This window comes from Stegodyphus dumicola, chromosome 8 (genome assembly GCF_044657685.1).
Source record: "Stegodyphus dumicola isolate Sdum_Otavi_A_Nest chromosome 8, ASM4465768v1".
Taxonomy (NCBI): Eukaryota; Metazoa; Arthropoda; class Arachnida; order Araneae; family Eresidae; genus Stegodyphus; species Stegodyphus dumicola.
This window is the reverse complement of record NC_140775.1, coordinates 124,104,580-124,124,824: the sequence shown is the minus strand read 5'-3', so window position 1 is coordinate 124,124,824 and position 20,245 is coordinate 124,104,580. Positions and strand designations below refer to the sequence as shown.

The 20,245-nt window shown below is 32.0% G+C and overlaps 1 protein-coding gene across 2 annotated transcripts in view; it reads right to left on the bottom strand.

Moving 5' to 3' along the window:
* Positions 1-17,997, bottom strand: part of Usp39 (ubiquitin specific protease 39) — a 107,756-nt gene extending 89,759 nt beyond the window's left edge. The window contains exon 1 of one of the 2 annotated variants that reach the window (XM_085822361.1): positions 17,780-17,997. In XM_085822361.1, the coding sequence (XP_085678487.1) occupies positions 17,780-17,864 (85 nt within the window). In that variant the 5' untranslated portion in view covers positions 17,865-17,997. The remainder of the gene's footprint in view (positions 1-17,779) is intronic. The other variant, XM_085822363.1, reaches the window with a different exon arrangement.
* Between the last annotated feature and the right edge of the window lie 2,248 nt (positions 17,998-20,245).

Genomic DNA, 20,245 nt, shown 5'->3' with positions numbered 1-20,245 from the left:
CTTAAATTCAGTTCAAGAACAATATCACAAAATAATCTTAAATGGAGCATATCTTTAAAATTTCCGATACACAGACTTGCACGCTGGAGACAAAAATGTTTTTTCTGTACAACATTGTCATTGCTTGTTTTGAAATACTTGAGTTTGTTAATCAAACGTTCGTTAAAGTTTTATAATACTATAGGAAATTGATAATAAAACAAATTCCAAATTTAAAATTTGGGTTTCCAAATGTCCATATTCACAGTAGGATTACAGCATTCAAAATTTAATGGCTCTAGGTACCATTGCTTTATCACAATGCGAGAAGCATACATGCATTTATGCAAATTATTCATTATTTAATTTCTTCAAATATAATACAGGGAAATAATATTTGGTGACAGCAGTTTGAAAAGCGATACAGCCTTTTAAAGTTTTCAAAGCAAAATTGCAAAATGAAAACAATAGTCCCTCCGGACAAAGCCCCTTTGGACTAAAAAAATAATAATAATAATAAAAAGAGCACATGGATTTTTTTCAATTAAGATACGTAGTGCAATTCTATAAGGTGATTACTGCTCTAAACAGCGCTGTTTATTCTGCGGTGTAATTTCAATAAACCTTATTTTATTCACCAATATTTATGAAACTTACGTTAGAAAGTTTTACTAATATTTACACTAGGTTAGGTTATGCTAATTAACTAGAGGGCTATCTGCCTATGGATTGTGATGCCTTTGTGGATAACTTTTTAAGGGAAAATGGCTCGCATCCATGTTACACATGGAGGAAATACATGAAAACCAACCATGCAGCCAACCTGTTTGTGGGGATTTGATCTCAGGTCGAACTACCAGTGTTAAGCGACTTTACCACTCAGCTCTGATGGGGCTGATGTTTACACTAGCAACAATTACTTCATTTGTAATGAGAAAAGCTGTGATAAGGCCATGTGTTAACATGTTTTCCTTTACTTAAAAAAATTATGTTAACGCTTTTTGATTTACTGATGACTGCGAAAGATATGTGGTGTAAAAAGATGTAATTTTTTAGAAAAAAGATATGCTTTCTTTTAGAAAAGATATGCTTTCTTTTAAAACACAAGTTATAATGCACATTTTAACCAAAAAATTTTTAAATACAAATTTAGAATAGAGTACGAAGTCTTTAATCAAGACTTGTCGGGACATCGGCGATTCTGGATTAGGGGTTTTTCCGGATTATAGATCATCATTTTAAATCTGGTAAGATGGCATACAGAAATTGTAAAATTAAAAATATGAAAACATAATTTATGAAATAAAGAACAATTATGACCTAAAGGTTATCAAAATTTACAAAAAAAAAAAAGCTTAATATTTATTTGTTTACTTTATTAAACATTTCTTTCAACGTGTGCATGCGTAAAGCATACATTACGCATAGTCGAAATTAGAAAATTGCAACCAGAAAACTATTTAATGTGTATTCGTGATATTTATAATGAATTTGATTTAAATCACATCAAAGACAGAGTACATCGAGATGAAATACTACATTTAGTAAGGAATTATAAGCCAAATAAAATAAAAATATCTGCCCTGAAGATAAGGATAGTGCTGACAGATCAACTTCCAGTTCATTGCGCACCGCGACGTTCCCCTTCCCTGCAGAGGAGCATGAAATTGATAAACAGATTTCGGAATGGTTAGAGAAACAAAGGATATACCTTTATCCATTTTTTGCAGCAATTCCACTTTTTGTTTAATGGACATCGAAACATGCTTTCACTTTCTAGATCCTTTGGCAGCTCCAGCATCGGAAATTCTATTTGACATAGTCGAAAGTTCAAGCTTACTTTTATAAAATTGCTGTAACAGTCTGCAAAAAATAATAAGGTGGATCCAATTCGAAGATTAAGGAAGAACGCAATCTGCAACATTAACTGAAATAGATAATTAGATAATTTTAGCTTATACCGTCCGTTATACATTAAACGCACATGCATAAAGGTATTATGCACATACGTAAAGGTATTACGTGCATGCGTAAATGCATATGCACATGCGTGAACATATATAAGTTGATGCATGCGCAGAAAGTTTGTAGCTTTGAGGTCCGGATTATAGATCATTCCAGATTATGGGCATCCGGATTAACGACTTTTGACTGTAGTCAGTCATTGAGAGAGTGTCTCGAAGTCTAGCGCTGAGTTGGTTGTCGAGTGCATTGAAAGAGTCTCTTAGTATATCATGGTTAGTGCATCGTCGAGAGAGTGTGTTGAGCTCCGGGAAAGACTGAACTGACGAGTCGGGAGCTGTGCTCTGTGTGTCATTGAGAGCATCCTGAGTTGTAGCGTGGAGAGTGTAGAGAGTACGTGGAGTTCTGAGAACGACCCAGCAGAGTCAGGAGCTGTACTCTGGTGCTTTGCATTGAAGCTGTCTCCACGGTTATAGCCTGATAACCTGAAGGCTGTGTCGCTGATAGTTCCAGCGAGTATATAGTAGATCTTCGACGACTGTAAAACGTAACTTTGGAGCAGTCCTGATTAATATTGGCTAAATAAAGTGTGTTTCGATACTTCATCAAGTGTCGTTGTTATTCACTACAAATGCGCCCGAACCCCGTACGTACGTAACGTGAACATAAAGAAGAAAGAAAATTTGTAACAATATGTAAATATGAATTTAACAAATATTTTCAATTCGTATAAAGCAAATACAGTACAAAGTCCGTAATCTGGACTTGTCGGGTCTTCGACGATTCCGGATTAGGGGGTTTTCCAGATTATAGATCATCAATTTAAATCTGGTAAGATGGCATGCAGAAATTATAAAATTAAAAATATGAAACCGTAATTTATGAAATAAAGAACAATTATGATCTAAAGGGTATCAAAATTTACAAAAAAAAGCTTAATATTTATATGTTTACTTTATTAAACATTTCTTTCAATGTAAATTGTTTAAGTTGCTTTATTTTTTGTGCTAATTCTTTCTCTTTAATTCTATAAACAGACATAATTTCTTGTTCAGTTATTGCTCTAAGCTAAATTGCTCTAACAATCTGCAAAAAATAATAAGCAGGATCCAAATAGAAGATTAAGGAACAGCGCAATCTGCAACAATAACTGAAATGCCTTAGAATCAGTAAAGAAAATTTTAGCCTAGCTTATACCATCCGTTATACATTAAATGTGCATGCGTAAATGCATTACAAAAAAAAGTTTGTGGCTTTGAGGTCTGGATTATAGATCATTCCGGATAATGGACGTCCAGATTACAGACTTTGTACTGTATATACACATGGGTTACAGCTTATTTTTTTAATATAAATGTAGTAATAGATGCTACAAAAAGAATGATGGCATAGCAAATTATTTATATTAATTAGCATTTATTATGAAATGAAAAAACTAGCATTAGTTATTTCTAAGAAACGATATAGCTTCGACAAGATCTTCTTTGTAGGAGGATTCATAGATCCGATTTGATAAACTTCAGAGCTGAGAGGAGTCTTTCCACACTAACTTGAGTAGGAGGAAGAGCTGTTACAGTTAGGGCTACTTCTTTTAACTTTTCAGGATAGATTTTTACAAGTTCTAAAAGAGGTCTTGCAATCACAACCACATTTCTCTATTTCTTCAAAGGCTGTGTAGAAATCTTATTTGTATTTTTTCATTTTTATACCTAAAGCCTCTTGGTTCTTTATTTTGATTTGCTTTGTCTTAGCCTCTTCAATATTATGCAAAAATATTTTTCAAAATGTAGCCAGTGCAGCTTGCGTATAGAACCCCAACTGATGAATTTTTGGCTTGTGTGATTTTTGGACGGTTGTGTTTCTGGTAATACAGGAAATTCTAGAATACTCCATTTCAGCAAACCTGTAGCATTCCAGCGTGTTTCAAACGGGAAAACGTCATTTTGTTCGCTGCAGCGGAACAAGAAGTTGACTCTGGGTTAACTGGTTGTACTGAATTTTTTTAATTTTATTTTATTCCGATTTCCTTATATTTTCAAATTAAGATGCCACCTGTTTTAAGTGTTATTGAGAAGTTTCAGAGAGTGTTAACGGGAAATTTAAAATTTCAGTTTTTAAATGGAAGAAGGATGTTAGGAAAGCCTGATGAAGCAAAAAGTTTGTTCCTTTTTCATTTACTGTAAAGACCCTTTTTTTCGCGAGCCCGTCATAATAGCGAAAATTTAAGCCTCACGAAATACTTTTTTTTTCCGCCTCAAATAATAATAAAAAAATCAGAAATTTTTCACTTACCCAAAATTTAATTATTTATTGCACAGTTAAAGCTTTTACTTGACAACTTTCTTTCTTATAACTATTTTTTGAATAATATATAACTATATTTCTTGAATATAAAACAATAAAATTAATAGAAGGCAGCTCATTCACTTAGAATACTATTTATACTAGCTATTCAAAATTATCCCATGTTTGGCTTCAATACCGTTAATTACACGCACAAGCCAAGAAGCGTGAATCGTTTTTAGTCGTGATATTCGCAAGTCCACAGATTCTTTTTCCTCATTAGAATAATTGAAGCTGATTAGAATACCACTCAATAAACTCATTCTTGAGCAAATGCTTGAACTCGCCATTTAGACAAGAACGGTGGGGGGACGAACTTTTCGGACAAAAGGAAGTTTCTTAAAATGCTTTATGCAAAAGATGGACTTTTGGAATTTCTCAACTTTACTTAGGTACTTTTGAAATTTTTTAACTTTCAGTTCTGTTCATATAAAATTCGCGAAATTTTCAACTCGCGAAATCACCCATATATTCATTTTCACGAAAATTATGGCCCGTGAAAATGAGGGCCTTTACAGTATGTCAAGACCAGCAATTATTCTTAGATTTTTTAAATGAAGCAGGTTTGATAAAGGGGGAATTTGTATTTGTAAAATGTAATTCTGAAATGAAATTCAAGGTTAAAAAGTCAAAGTCAGATGGTTTTATGTGGGTGTATAGGAAAGTTATGGCAGGGAAGCAATGTGCATCTCAAATGTCAATTCGATTATGGGTCTTGGTTTTCTAACAGTAAGTTGAGGATGGACGAAAAATTTTCTTTAACATATGAAATGCTCAGAGGGACTAAAACTGGAGCTATTCAAGAGGAGTATTTTCTGGCTTCTAATACATTAGGGCACTGGAGGCAATTTAAAAATGAAACTATTTTAGATTATATAGAACTGTCATCAGAAAAAATAGGTGGTATTGGGAAGATAGTAGTAATAAATAAAAAGCAAATTTGGGCAACGGAAATATAAGGGGCATGCAGTTGAGGGGCAGTGAGCTTTTGGAGGAGTTGAGAGAGAATATGACAAACTATTTTTGGTAGCTGTTCATGATAAGAATGAGAGAACATTATTGGGTATTATTAAGGAGTGGATTAAACCGGGGACTACAATTTATTCTTATAGTTGGAAAAGCTATGACTCTTTAAGAGGGAGGGTTTTGAGCATTTAAAAATAAATCTTAGTTTACATTTTGTCGATTCAGAAACAGGATGCCATTCAAACACAATAGAAAGTACATTGTGCAAAAAAAAAAAAAAAAAAAAAAAAAGAGTACAGTTCCATTTCTCTTGTTCTACTGGCCTGACTGATGAAATTCAAATTGCATTTTTCATGTCTCGAAAGCGCGACTTAGGATATATATTAGATTTATACATAGCATCATTCTAACATAGGTATTTTGACAGATCAGTCTTTTTCTGAAATGACATGCCAATTTTTTTTCATATTTCGATTCTATGACTCAGATTATGCATAAATATTAAATTTTGTAAAATCTGGTGCGAAACTTACAATGAAATTCAAAAATTTATTTTGCCATATTTTTTTCAGTTTTCACGAAGAATAATTCACTTCACGAATTTCTTAATTTATAGCAACCCATTTTCCTTTTCTTTTTTTCATTGTAAACGAGCAGAAAAAAGTCATCCTTCATACTCTCAAATAATTTTAACAAAGTGTGTATTATCATTTGGCATTATTACAGCTCAAAAAAAAAAAGATGCCCAAATTTCAAAATGCTCCAATATGTAAATTCGTGTATATCTTAGAAAATTTTGAATAAAAAACTCTAATTTTTTGCAAGTATGCCTAGAAATACATCTTTACGATGATGTTAGAAATTTTGTAGGTTATTATACAAAATTTGTTTTAAAAAATTTATAAAAATATTTAAAAATACAGATTTTAATAATAAATAATTAAAAATGTGCAAATTATATTTGGATTAAGCCTAAAGTTTGAATTCTGGAAGAATGAATCAAGTAAGTTTAATAAAAAAATAGATATTCATAAATATATATCAGATTCAATTAACATTGAGGAGCTAAAATTTTGATAGCTAATTTTTAAAAAACTACTCATGCGATTTTTACAAAACTTGGCAGTTTGGCATTATCTAAGTCATAGAATCGAAATATGGAAAGCAATTGGCATGTTATTTCAGAAAAAGTTTGATTTTGTGTTAAAATACCTATATAAGAACAAAACTGTATATAAATCTAATACATAACCTACTTCACGCTTTCGAGACATGAAAAACACAATTTGAATTTCGTCAATCGGCACAGTAAAATGAAAGATATAGGACTGTATCTTTTTTTTTCCCCCGCAGTCTACATGGAAGGATGTAAAAAGCTTCTATCCAACACTTAATCGGCAAACAAATTTTTAATTTTATTCAGCTTTTTATATTTTCACTAAATCTTGGAAGGAGCAAATTACTGATGCAGTCAATAAATTTCTAGAAATTGTAAGGGATGTCAAGTGAGCAGAGTATAAGATTTCTTTGTAAATTTACCGTGATTCTGTAAACTTTTCTTAATTTCCTTCATTCATTTTCTTCATTTATAATTTAGACATATATTGAGAACCCCTGTTTTCAGTTTTACTACTTAAAACTTGTATTTTCAATATGACTGCTTAAAGTATGCCTTCATGTACTTGTGCATTTTCAAATTTTTCTTAATTTCCAGTATTCCTTTTCTTCATTTTTAATTTAAACATGTATTCTTAACTCCTATTTTCATATTTTTAATTTAAACATATATTGTGAACTCTTATTTTCAATTTTACAGCTTATATTTTAAACTTGGGTGTTCAATATGATTGCTTAAAATATGCCTCTACATACTTATGTATTTTCAGTTTTACTATTTAAACATATACAGTACAAAGTCTTTAATCTGGACGTCCATAATCCGGAATGATCTATAATCCAGACCTCAAAGCTACAAACTTTCTGCGCATGTGTTATAAATTATGCGTTTAATTTATAACGGACGGTATAAGCTAGGCTAAAATTATCTATTTCAGTTAATGTTGCAGATTGCGTTGTTCCTTAATCTTCTAATTGGATCTGGCTTATTATTTTTTGCAGACTGTTAGAGGAATTTTATAAAAAGTAAGCTTGAACTTTCGATTATGTCAAAAAGAGTTTCCAATTCTGAAGCTGCCAAAGGATCTACAATGCAAAAGCATGTTTCGATGTCCATCAAACAAAAATTGGAATGGCTGCAAAAAATGGATAAAGGCATGAAGAAAGTGACAGAGAGGTTAGTAAAAACGAAAACATTTCGATTGACAAGTTAGTCGGTATTCTCGGCACAGCAATTACAGGACTTCAACAGCGGAACTTTGTAACTGAACGAGAAATTATGTCTGTTTATAGAATTAAAGAGAAAGTATTAGCACATAAAATGAAGCAACTTAAACAACTTACATTGAAAGAAATGTTTAATAAAGTAAACAAATAAATATTAAGCTTTTTTGTAACTTTTGATACCCTTTAGATCATAATTGCTCTTTATTTCATAAATGACAGTTTAATATTTTTAATTTTATAATTTTTGCATTCCAGCTTACCAGATTTAAAATGATGATCTATAATCCGGAAAAACCCCTAATCCAGAATCGCCGATGTCCCGACAAGTCTGGATTAAAGACTTCGTACTGTATTCTAAATTTGTATTTAAAAATTTTTTGGTTAAAATGTGCATTATAACTTGTATTTTAAATTTTAACTGCTTTTCCACAGCTAAACTTGTATTTTCAATATTACTGCTTAAAATATGCTTCCACCTACTTATGTACTTTCAATTTTGCTGTTGAAACATATATTCTAAATTTGTATTTTAAATTTTTTCTGGTTAAAACGTGCGTTCTAACTTGTATTTTCAATTTTAACTGCTTTTCTATGGCTTGGCGACCAAAAAATGTTGCCAATGGGGGTCCTATACTCAAGCTGTTCCAAAAAGCCTAATCTATGTGTGTCCTATTGAAAACAATATGGATCTAGTTGCTAGGAGCGCTGTTGTTACTGATAATACTCGGAAAATGCCTGCTGTCTTTACAAATGTGTCTCAGTCCCTATCCCACAGGTATGATGCCTGCATTTCAGCTTGCAGAAAGTCTTTCCAGCAATTTCTTTGAGAATGTACATCAACTACATTCCTGTTAAAAAACTGTTTTCTGAAGCGTCTCACCTCATTCTTGTATTAATTCTTTAAATATGACAGTGGAAAATTAAAATTTAATTTCTCACCGCTTGCATTCCGACGATACATTCTATAACGAATACAGTACAAAGTCCGAAATCCAGAATGATAAAAAATCCGTACGTTAAAGCCACCAACATTTTTTTTTTTCTTTTTCTTTTTAATGCTTTAAGCATGCGTATTAGAAGATTTTTTTCACATAAGGAAACATTTGGAGAATAAAGATTCTTAATTTCACTTCGGCACTAAATAAAATACCCTCGTTATTGAAGAAACGGTAATTTTAGCATAAATTTGTGTCATCAATAATTATGCTCCCTAGCTGCACATCTGCTTGGCATACATCTCAAACCAAAACATTCTACATGGAAATGTTTACAACTACTAATATTTTATATCCCTGACGGCAACATTTTTTTTTTTTTTTTTTTTAATATTTTGCTTTTATCTTTGTATGATTATCAACACATGATAACTTGAGTAATGACTCATTCAGTGATACCTAAACAATTTTATTTTATATTAGTAAAGTAACTGAAAACAAAGCATGGAAACCATTTATGTTGACATTACACTTGGCGATGATTACAGATTTAAGTTAAATGCACTAAATGTTGACAAGAAAAAATTTTTAAAAATTTCTTTCCATATGCTAAAAATAAACTTTGTCAAGGATACTCATAGGCCAAAAGATTACGTTTAGCACTATTTGAATTAAGAATAACCAATTTTTTATTCATATAAACCCAGAACTGGCGATAAAGCAGGTATGGCCACACCGAGCGGCAGAATTTAGGGAAGACAAAATTTTTGGAATTTAGAAAAGCACCGAATAAATAAATAAAGGGATGATAAAATTTTTAAAATCTGGGGAAAGCCCTAGGACATATAATTAAAGGGCGGCAAAATTTTAGAAGTTAGGGCGGCACTTGGTAGCAGAATTTAGGAACTGCAGAGACTGCATCAGGCGGCAAAATATCTAGTGCAGGCCCTCAGCAAACTTAAGTATATGTGGGAATTTATTTATTCAGGGCTCAGATAAGCCTTAAACATGTGCAGGAATTAGATGTAAGTATAGTAAATACCTAACTTGATACAATTCAGGCTTAATTATCTCAATGTGTGATAGAAAGCAAGGCAAAATTTAATAAAACATTTTGTCACCAATCATATATAGCAGACGCTGTTAAGCTAGGCTAAAATTATACTTTACTGATTCCAAAGAATTCAAGTTAACATAGCAGATTGCACTCTTTGTTAACTTTCTGATTTGGCTCAGCTTATAATTTTTTGCAGGCTGATATAATTACAGCAATTTTATGAAAACTAAAGTTGAACTTTTGATTATGTCAAAAAGAATTTCTAATTTTGGAGCTGCAACAGGATCTACAAAGTGAAAGCATGTTTCGATGTACATTAAACATAAAATGGAATTGCTGCAAAAAATGGATAAAGGCATATCCGTCTCAAAATTATGCGAAGAGTATGGTAATGGAAAGTCAACTGTATATGACATAAGAAAAAAAGAAAAAGGAACTTACTGAATTTTTTATGGATTCTGACACCCCACTCATAAGGAATAACAGAAAAATTTTTCGTTATGCTAAAAGTGACGATCATGACAAAGTGATGACTGAATGGTCAGACAGAGACACCACAAGGGTGTGCCATCGACTGGTTCAATGCTATTGGCTCTATCCAAAATATTTCATGAAGAAATGAACATAAAAACTAAGTGCACATATTCGATAGACTGGTTAATCAAATTTTAAAATCGCCGTGGTATAATGCAATTAAAAATTTCAATTGAAAATGCTTCAGCTGATACTGAAGCTGCTGCACTATTTGCAAATGAATTGAATGAACTCATTAATAGTGAACGTTATCTCCGGGACAAATTTACATCGCTGATGAAACTGGTCTTTCTTGGCAATATGTACTACAAAATACCTTCGCAACCTCTACAGAAAAGGCTCCAACTGGTGTCAAAGTTTCCAACGCGAGGCTAACAATTTTTCACAGGTGCAAATACTACAGAAAAGCACAAGTGTAAACTTTTCGTAATCGGAAAACAAACACGACCTCAAGCATTTAAAGGAGTAAAGGTTTATCCGTTATACATTATGCAAATAAAAGAGCACCAATGACACAAACATTAATGTACGATTGGTTTTAAAATCATTTCGTACCCCAGGCTCACAAAATTTGAATTCGTTTGGTTTACCTAATGATGTAAAAATTGTCCTAATTATAGATAACTGGTCAACTCACTTAAAGTTTTAATGAAAGATAATGTATACGGTGTTATTCTTTCTTCCAAACTGTATGTCTATCATTCAGCCTACGGATATCGGAATAGTGCGCACAAAGTGCAAATATGGAGTCTCATTTTTTTTAAATCCATGTTAAATTTCTTGAATAATGGCAAGACTATTCAAGAATTTTTGAAATTATTTTAACATAAAATCTGCTGTGTGGAGCATTGCAAGATTGTGAGAGGATGTGCCTCCAGATACTTTAAAAAATGCTTGGCATAATTTATGGCCAGCTACCACATTTCATGGTGAGGATGATAGCTGCGAATGTGAAGACTTTCGGATATCGCAACCACAGATGAAATTTCCAATTAATGGATTTTTTAAAGAAATGTGGAGAAGTGGTAATAAATGAAGATGATATAACAGTTTTTCATTGAGATGACAATGCTCCAATCATCAATGAATTAATAAACAGCAAAATCTGTAGTAGATCCAGAAAATATCGCTACCGATAGTGAAAAATGTGACGAAAAGGTTTTTGGAAATAAATTTCGGTTGACAAGTTAGTCGGGATTCTTGAAACAGACTACAGAACTTGAACAGTGGAACTTTGTAACTTAACAAGAGATTACGTCTGTCTATAGAATTGAAGAGAAAGTATTAGCACAAAAAAACAAAGCAACTTAAATAATTTACATTCAAAGAAATGTTTAATAAACAAATATTAAACTTTCTTTTTGTAAATTCTGATACCCTTTAGATCATAAATGAGTCATTATTTCATAAATCACGGTTTCACATTTTTAATTTTATAATTTCTACTTGCAATCTTCCTAGATTTAAACTGATGACCTAACATCCGGAAAAATCCCAAATCCGGAATCGCCGAAGTCCCTACAAGTCTGGATGGCTAATCTTTGGAATATGGTAACAGGTAGTTTGGCGACATTTTGGAGGCGATAAAGGTTACTACCTAGGACTTTGGGAATAATGTGAGAAGTACTCAGTTCCGATTACGCATTATTTTGTGTGAGGGAAATAAGAGATCATGAGATATGTCATGTGACATTAATGGATGAATTACAGTTCTTTAATCGGAAAAGGGGGGAAATTTGAAAAAATATCTGCAGTATTATAGTCAAAGAATCTCTAAGAATCCCCCTTAGAGATTCTTTGACTATAGTATTTTGTATTAATTTTTGTGTGTTGTGTGTATTAATTTGTGTGTTGTGTGAAAGTGTTGATTAATTTTTGGATCAAATGGCGCTATCTAAAGTGAATTCTAAATTTTTAATGCGTTTATCTGATAATCCAAAAGAATTGGTTGAGTGGTGTATGAGTGTAGGATTAATTGCAGATAAGCATGAATGTCCAACATGTGGGAATGAGATTGTGTGAAAGGAAGGATATTACAGATAAGTTTGAATGGCAGTGCAAGAAATCTGGTGAAAATGGACATTTTGTAATCCGCCATGCACTCAAGATTCTGTAGATTAGGTAAGTTAGTATTTTTAATCATTTGAAGATATTATTTTTATGCATTGTTCTAAATATAAAGAGTAAATAAATTAATATGGTATTATTGGAAAATTGTTATTAGCAATGATTTAGTTTAAAGTAATTAGGATAGTAAGCTAATTTTTATTAATTTAATGTATGTGCTTATTTATATTTTAAGTAGTGTTTTTTAATTTAATTATATTTTAATTTAATGATCATGATTTTGTGAGTTACATGTTTGTAGTATTTTGGAATATGTTTGAGTAGAAGTAAATGTGCATGGAAAGAATTTAAATATTTGACACTAAGTATTTGGAACCATTTTTAATGTTTGCGTTATAAATTGGCAGGTGAGGTTTATAATAGATAATTTAGAGGGAAAAGATTTTGGATATTTTATTTATTTATACGTGCATATGTTCATCCTTGGAAAGGGTATATACTTTTTTGCGATCAGGTAATTTCATATGTCCTTTTTACCGAATTTAAAGAAAGATTCACAAAATTTTCATGCATTTTCGTGAAATTTTTCTAATTTATGAGAAAAAAGCAGTGTACATGGATATAGTGAAGAGTGTGCTCAATGCCATTTTTGTGCAATTCTGGGATTTTTTTTTAAGTAAAAATAAGTCGACGTGTACATGGTTACTGTGTATGTGCGATTCTGAAAAACGCGGCAAGGAGTTTGCGATTCTGCACTTTTCCCCAATTTTGCAGTTAATATTTGTCATGATTAATCAGTTTTGATGCATAAAATTTCTAGCAAGCAATTTTCAAAGTTATTTTTTGAATTTACTTGCTGATAGCTTAAAATATTTTATTTTGAAACAACTGCCTTTTTCACAATAAACTGGACATTGCCAAGAATCTTCAATAATATTCAAATCCTTTAGAGTAGCATTGTAAATAAAACTATAAGAACATTATACATTTTGTTATCTTTCAAAAGTCAAACTTTGATTAATTACTCAAAGCAGTGGTTTACTAACTTTGATGACCAATAAAAAATCTTAAAAAAAAACAAATTTTTTTTAAATCTCATCTCAGAGAACCAATAATACTTTTTTTAATTCATTATTACTTCTTTATTTCTTTCTAATCATCTATCATATATAAACACCTAGCATCTTCTGAAAGGTAATTGCTAAGATACATTAAAAATATGTCAAATTTTTAAGCATGAAAAGTGATGTAATTCCTATTATTTTAGATAAAAATAAGAGTAATAAAAATAAAAACTTTAGTTAATTATTTAAAACCTTATATTATTGCGGCCCACGTTAATCATGTTTTAGGACTCGGGTACCCTATGGTTCTGAGTGTTTAGTCTTTTAATTATTAAGAACACAGTCATACTACTCTAAACAGGCGTGTTACCAATTATCAATAAGCCCCCCCCCCTCCGCCGCAATTTCACCTGCTCATCCGGTAGTGATGCACCACCAGCCAGCGGCAAAACGGAGCACGCACAAAACATACGAGAACAGATTCGTTGTCTAAGCGTTTGAAGAATCAGGTTGCTACCTACGACCACCGAATTCGCCGGGTTACCAACTTTGAACTGTTATCGCCAATTTTGGCGATGTTTACATTTAACGGATCCTCTGCGGAAGTGCTTCCCAATTCTGGGATGTTTTTTTAAGTAAAAATAAGTCGGCGTGTACATGGTTTATGTGTATGTGTTATTTTGAAAAACGCGTAAGGAGTATGGTATTGTGCACTTTTTCCCAATTTTGCAGTGAATATTTGTCATGATTAAGCAGTTTTGTTTGATAAAATTTCTAGCATAAGTGTAATTCGGCTAGTAGATTGTTGGAAGAAGTGTTCAGTAGATAAGAAGAAAAGAAACATGTCTTTACTTCGTGAAGACAAAATGGTGGCAAAAAAAAAAAAATAGAGGGTTGCTGTAGCAGAGTTGGTCGCCAAATTTTCACCAAAAAATCGCCAAGTTACCATAATCTAAAATTAACTGTCCGGATCTTGGACTTTGTACTGTATTGCTCATATTGCCTTCTATCACCCCATAAAGGTTTGCCCACTTGTTCAGATTTACCGAGTATGTGGTTAATTGCACATAATTGCAAAATATAATAAATATTATTAACTATTACGAGACTAACACTCCGAAACACCAGTTTTAGTCGCATATTAATCACTATTACTTAAGGTTATTAGACACAGAGAGATATATTTTTAATTGCATTGTAAAAAAACTTCTAAGCAATCACAGACATTATTAATATGCATTATAAACATATTAATCTAAGTATTGCTGAAATAAAATCCAAATAACTCATGAATATGCCAGTCATTCAATGCAAAGCTATCTGGAGAGAATATATGTAAATGACCTCCAAACTTAAACTAGCATCCCACTGCAATAGTGAGCAATCATTTGTCTGCAGATGCATTTCTCCCAATGATGCAATGCAGGCCTAATCTTTGGAATATGGTAACAGGTAGTTTGGCGACATTTTGGTAGGGCGACAAAGGTTATTAGCTAGGACTTTAGCCAGTGTACATGGATAAAGTCAAGAGTGTGCGCAATGTCATTTTTGTGCAATTCTGGGATTTTTTTTTAAGTGAAAATAGGTCGACGTGTACATGGATACCGTGTATGTGCAATTCTTAAAAACGCGGAAAGCAGTGGGCGATTCTGCACTTTCTCCCAATTTCGCACCTAATCTTCGTCATGATTAAGCACTTTTGTTCCATAAAAGTTCTAGCATAAGCGTAATTCGGCTAGCAGATTGTTGGAAAAAAATTTTGAGTTTAAATAAATAAATAAATAAAAATAAAATTAAATTAAAAAAACATGCCTTTACTTTGTGAAAACAAAATGATGTCCAAAAAAAAAAATAGCTAGCAAGTTGCGGTAGCAGGGTTGGTCACCAAATTTTCGCAAAAAAAAAGGCCAAGTTAACATAATCCGAAGATTAACCCAATGCAGACTACATTAGTGGAAATGAAGCTTTAGAACCCTAAGCTATTTAACAAAGCTACTCGCTTAACCTTCCGAGTGTTATGGGTTTAGCCCTGAAATTTCAAAGTTCCTCAAAATAAATGTTTTTTTTTTTTTTTTTAATTATAAAATGACTTTGCACCTTGATTCCTCTTTTCTTCCAATATATATTCAATCCGAAATGGAATATAATAAAATCTGGCAGAAATTTTCATGCGTAATGAATAAGAAAGCTATCCTTCTAATAGTTGATAAATGAATATGTCTAAATTGTCTGTAATTGGTTAGCTAACAGAAAGTGCTCATTCTGTAAGCTATTCTTATTTCTTCATGTGCATTTATGTCTGACAATGGTTTTGAGAATTATTTTAATAAGAAGTGCTCTTTTCTGTTTGGATTTTGCTGATTTTTCTTATCCAGTGGTGCTTAGTGAGCATCTGCATGTATTCTATTGGTAAAATCCTAGTATGCGGAGCAGCCTTGGCGCGACTTTGAAAATTATCGCCGACACCAAAAATGATGGAAGAATGTCTATATATATACTATACACTATATACTATGTGTGTATACATAGTATATACTATGTTTAACTATATATTTTCTTTGAATGACCCGTTAACTACTCATCGTATATGTCCCGTTTTTACTGCTCATCATAAAGTCGCCAAAAGTAGCTCAATCCAGTGTGCACCGGATACTAGGATTAAACCATTCTATTCTCAGTGCAGATTACATAAAATATGATTTTTGTACAAAGTTTTCACAACAGCCTTCAAACCCAGGCTCTAAAAAGAAAAAAGAAAAAAAAAAAGCTATTTACTTTAACTAATGAACATTCCATTAAAAAAAACTTTACCTTCAAGAAACAAAGAAATTGCCTAAATTTGTACCTTTCTAGAAAGACGAGAAAACCATAAATGAATAGAGTTAGTAATTCCTTAGCTTTTGTAGAATTCTACCAAAAGGGCTGTTACAGGACTGATAGAGTTAATTCATTAAATTCTGTAATGTCATTTTAATTATAATGAATGGCCTTTCTGAAGTGTTTGTTAAAATATAGTTAGAACTTTCTTGACTTTATGGACCCCATTCTACTACTGGCATGATTATTGCCAAGTTTGTGTTTATTTCTCACATTTAGTTTCTGGCTGTCATTCCGGCGATAGCATAAAAAGCATTTTCTCCTCCCAAAGACTTTCACCATATCAACTCAGCAAGACAAGTACACTCTATGATAATGATGGGAGTGATAAAATAAAAAGCAACTAAGTGAATAACAACTATTCTATCAATAAGTGATAGAATAAAAAGCAACTATGCCTTGTTGCTTTTTATTCTTTCACTTAATGGAGTCTCACATTCTTTCATCATTTTGCACATGAACAGCCATTCCTAGAACCATTAAACAAAATTTCTGATTTACAGTGAAGTGAGCAAACTTGTTTTTTCCAGTTCCTCAGTTTTGGATGCTTACTAGCAATCTGAATTAATCATCAGCCTCTCTTAACACAATTTTTACCATGAGTCTGGTTGCCTCTCTATTCAGTACCTGAATAAGAAAGCATTCACTAGTTTCTCGGCATAATCTGCCAAACATCCATTGTTGTGAAAGAACTCTTTGGCTTGCTATTTTCCTTGTATGAAGAATTTTCTATGTCCAAAATTTTTTCAGGGCAATCCATTTGCTTATTTGGTTCTCACATTATGTAGAGAACACATCTCTCTCATAAAACTATTCCAACAGTCATATTTTCACAAAAATTATTTCTCACACCACTTCAACAATGCCAGTTCATAAACTCAATAGTAAATTAATCCTCAATGCTGTTACAAATGCTATTCAGTTCACAGTTGTCAGAACATGTACTTTTATTTTTTTACTCCCAACTTTTCACACTGCACCCCAAGTACTTAATACAGCTTCATTCCATGACCATGTTTGCAAATCTCAATGCAAAGTAAAATGCCTTTTATTCGAGAGGATGATACAGCATCTTCTTCAGACATGAATTCATCAAAAATTTACATTTTTTAAGAAAGAAAATACATTAACACGCGACATACTTAAAGATCTTTTCGGATAAGTCATCTTTGATAAGATTACAGCAGACAATTTACAGCTATTCTTGGCGGTATTTAAAAAAAAGGGGGTAGCGTAAAAATAATCAAGTACCATTTAGTCATTATTCTTAGCTTGGAGTAATAAAATGCTAATTTCTGTTCCTTTAGCATTCAGCCATAATTCCCTAAACAGCAAAATAATTTTTTATCCCTCCCTTTAAACATGCTAAAGCGCAGAAGTGTTTTAGGTTATGCTCTGAAGTTTCGTACATAATTGGGTCATGAATTCGCATTGGGCATCCAAATTAAGGTTCTTTATTCATAACAATCACCTTTTAACAATATTCCATTTGAAAGCAACATAATATTAGCCCGCAGGCGCGCGCACTGGGTTCTCGTGCAACTCATATAAGCTCGCTTGCTCCCGGGTTAAGAAGTAGCCTGTACATACAAAAACACAATACATATCATTACAAATATGAAATTATAAAAACTTAAAATACAACAGCTTACTCATATTTTTGGTTGGTGATTTATTGACATCTTCATTATCAGACGCTTTCCGTTTTAAATTATTTTGCTCGCTGGAATTCGCCATCAAAAGATCTTTACGACGGGAAAGAGAGAAGATCGAGCTTTCTTAAATATCCCAAGAGAAGTATTTTACTGATCTTGAATATCGACTCATTCAGAGGCAAACTACGGAATTCGTTGTTGACAGGTTATCTTCACGAGAAAAAAGGGGGGGAAAATGGGAGGAGTTACAAGATTCTCTGGGTTGCATGAAGATCTACTAATAACTTTCTCGCCAAGTAATTGGCGTCATCGGCGCATTCTTATTTCTGGAACTGTGGTTGAAGAGTGGTCTGTTTCTGATCCGTAAGTATGCTAAAATTCTACCATAAATTTATAATACCTGGTTTTCCAAATTTACACATTTTGCTTGATTAATTTGAATTTGTTTGTTTTTAGATGTGCGCAATGGCAAATTTCAGGTTATTCGTCAAATAACCAAGGTTTCTATTTCTCTGGTAAGTGTTTGCTTTATATCTTATATTTATTATTAAATATGAAAAGTAATTTTTGCATGCGTATATTTTTTCATGCTCATATTCTGTTTTATGTGCTGGTAGATTTCTGGCCGATTTCCGTGTTTTTAGATAAATGCGCCATTTTCATTTAAGTAGCGTAGAGATTACTGTTTCCATTTCTTTTTTAAGTAACCACGAGAATTCTAACACATGTAAAAGCTTTACTAGTAAACTTTTAATTGAGGATATTTCAAGTAAATGTGCCATTTTTGCTGAGTTTGTGTAGAAGTTGCTCTTCGTTATGCCTTTTTTGAGCCAATATGTTAATTAGTTGTATTAATTTAATGTGTTGTTTTGCAGATTAATGCAGTTTATTTGACAGATGTGTAATGCTGTTTGTTGAATAATGCATTAGAACCAATGATGGTAAGATCTTGGCCTAGCAAATTAGTAAAATATTACCTGCTCTCAATTACTGAATCATATTGTAGGATAAAATCTGTTGTTTATGTATGAAAATTTGTACTTTTATCTCTGATTATGTGGTATATGCCCAGAATTTCATTATTAATGATCGATTCATTAAAATTACTATTTTTAATTGTCTACTTTGTTTTGTGTTGCTGCTGCTCATTCTGCATTTTTTTTTTTTTTTTTTTTTTTGAGTAGATATAAAAATTCTTTTTTTTTCCCTCCATGTCTCTTTTTATTGTGCTGGTAAATTTCTGACTGAACTCATTTCAAGTTGAATGTGATATTTTCTTTAGCTCATGTAGAGATTCATCAAGTTTTTGCTGGTAAATTTTTGAGAAAATTTCAAGTAAATGTGCCGTTTTTACTTAGTTTGCGTAAAAATTGTTCTTTATGCCTCTTTTGAATAAATATGTCAATTCTTGTTTGTATTATTTAATATCTTGTTTTGCATATTAACACAGTTTATTTGACAGGTTGAGATGCGATTTGTTGAGAATATTCATTAAAACTAATGCGGGTAAGTTCTTGGCCTAACAGATTGGTAAAAGATTTTCTGATCTCAATTACTGAATTTTTTTTATATTGTAGGATAAAAGTCTGCTTTTTATGTGTGAAAATATTTATTTTATCTGATTATGTGCCAACTTTAACGATTCAAGAAAAATGCCATTTCTGTGTGTAGCTAGTTCGTTGTTGCTGTTCATCATGCAGTTCTTTTGAATATGTATCAGTTTGAAAATTTATTCTTGCATGTGTATTTTTCTCATCCATTTTTGCTGTGCACTTTTCCTGTGAATATTATTTTTATTTAGTCTATATAGAATTTGCTCTTTGTACCTTTTCTGAATAAGTATGATACTTAGTTCTTCTTTGTGTTATTTTAATGCCCAACAATTCACTTTAGGAACTACTCTTATATGCGCCCTCAGGTCGCCAAATTTCTCGCCAATAATTTTTGGCGAGAAACTCCACGGTGCCATATTACTTTCTAAGTTTTTTGGTCTACATTTTGAACTTTAAGCCTAAAATGTTTCTAAAAACGAGGTTTGCGCACATGCAAAAACCATGTTTTGAACACACAATTTAAGCTAAAACTCCAACCAAAAAAACAAAAAATTTAGATAGCAAAAACGTAAAGTTTCTAACCAAAAATATTTTACAAGAATCCTTGCACACAGTGATATGTTTTAACTTTGAAAAGAATCTCCGAATTGCACAATCTAGGCTATCAGGTTCAATGTTTCTTCTAACCTTCTTCGGAAACATACAATGACCTGACTAGAACAGAGAGCTTACTAAAGCTATGTTCACTAATTGTAGTAAGTAGACAGGATACAGACGAAGGGTATACAAAACCCTTTATTTTTTTCTTTATATACAATGACTTCCGTACTTCGGAATACAATGACCCTCCACTCGGGGTCTAACTTAAAAGATATCAAAATAAAACTAAACTCTAATTTAACTTTAGAAT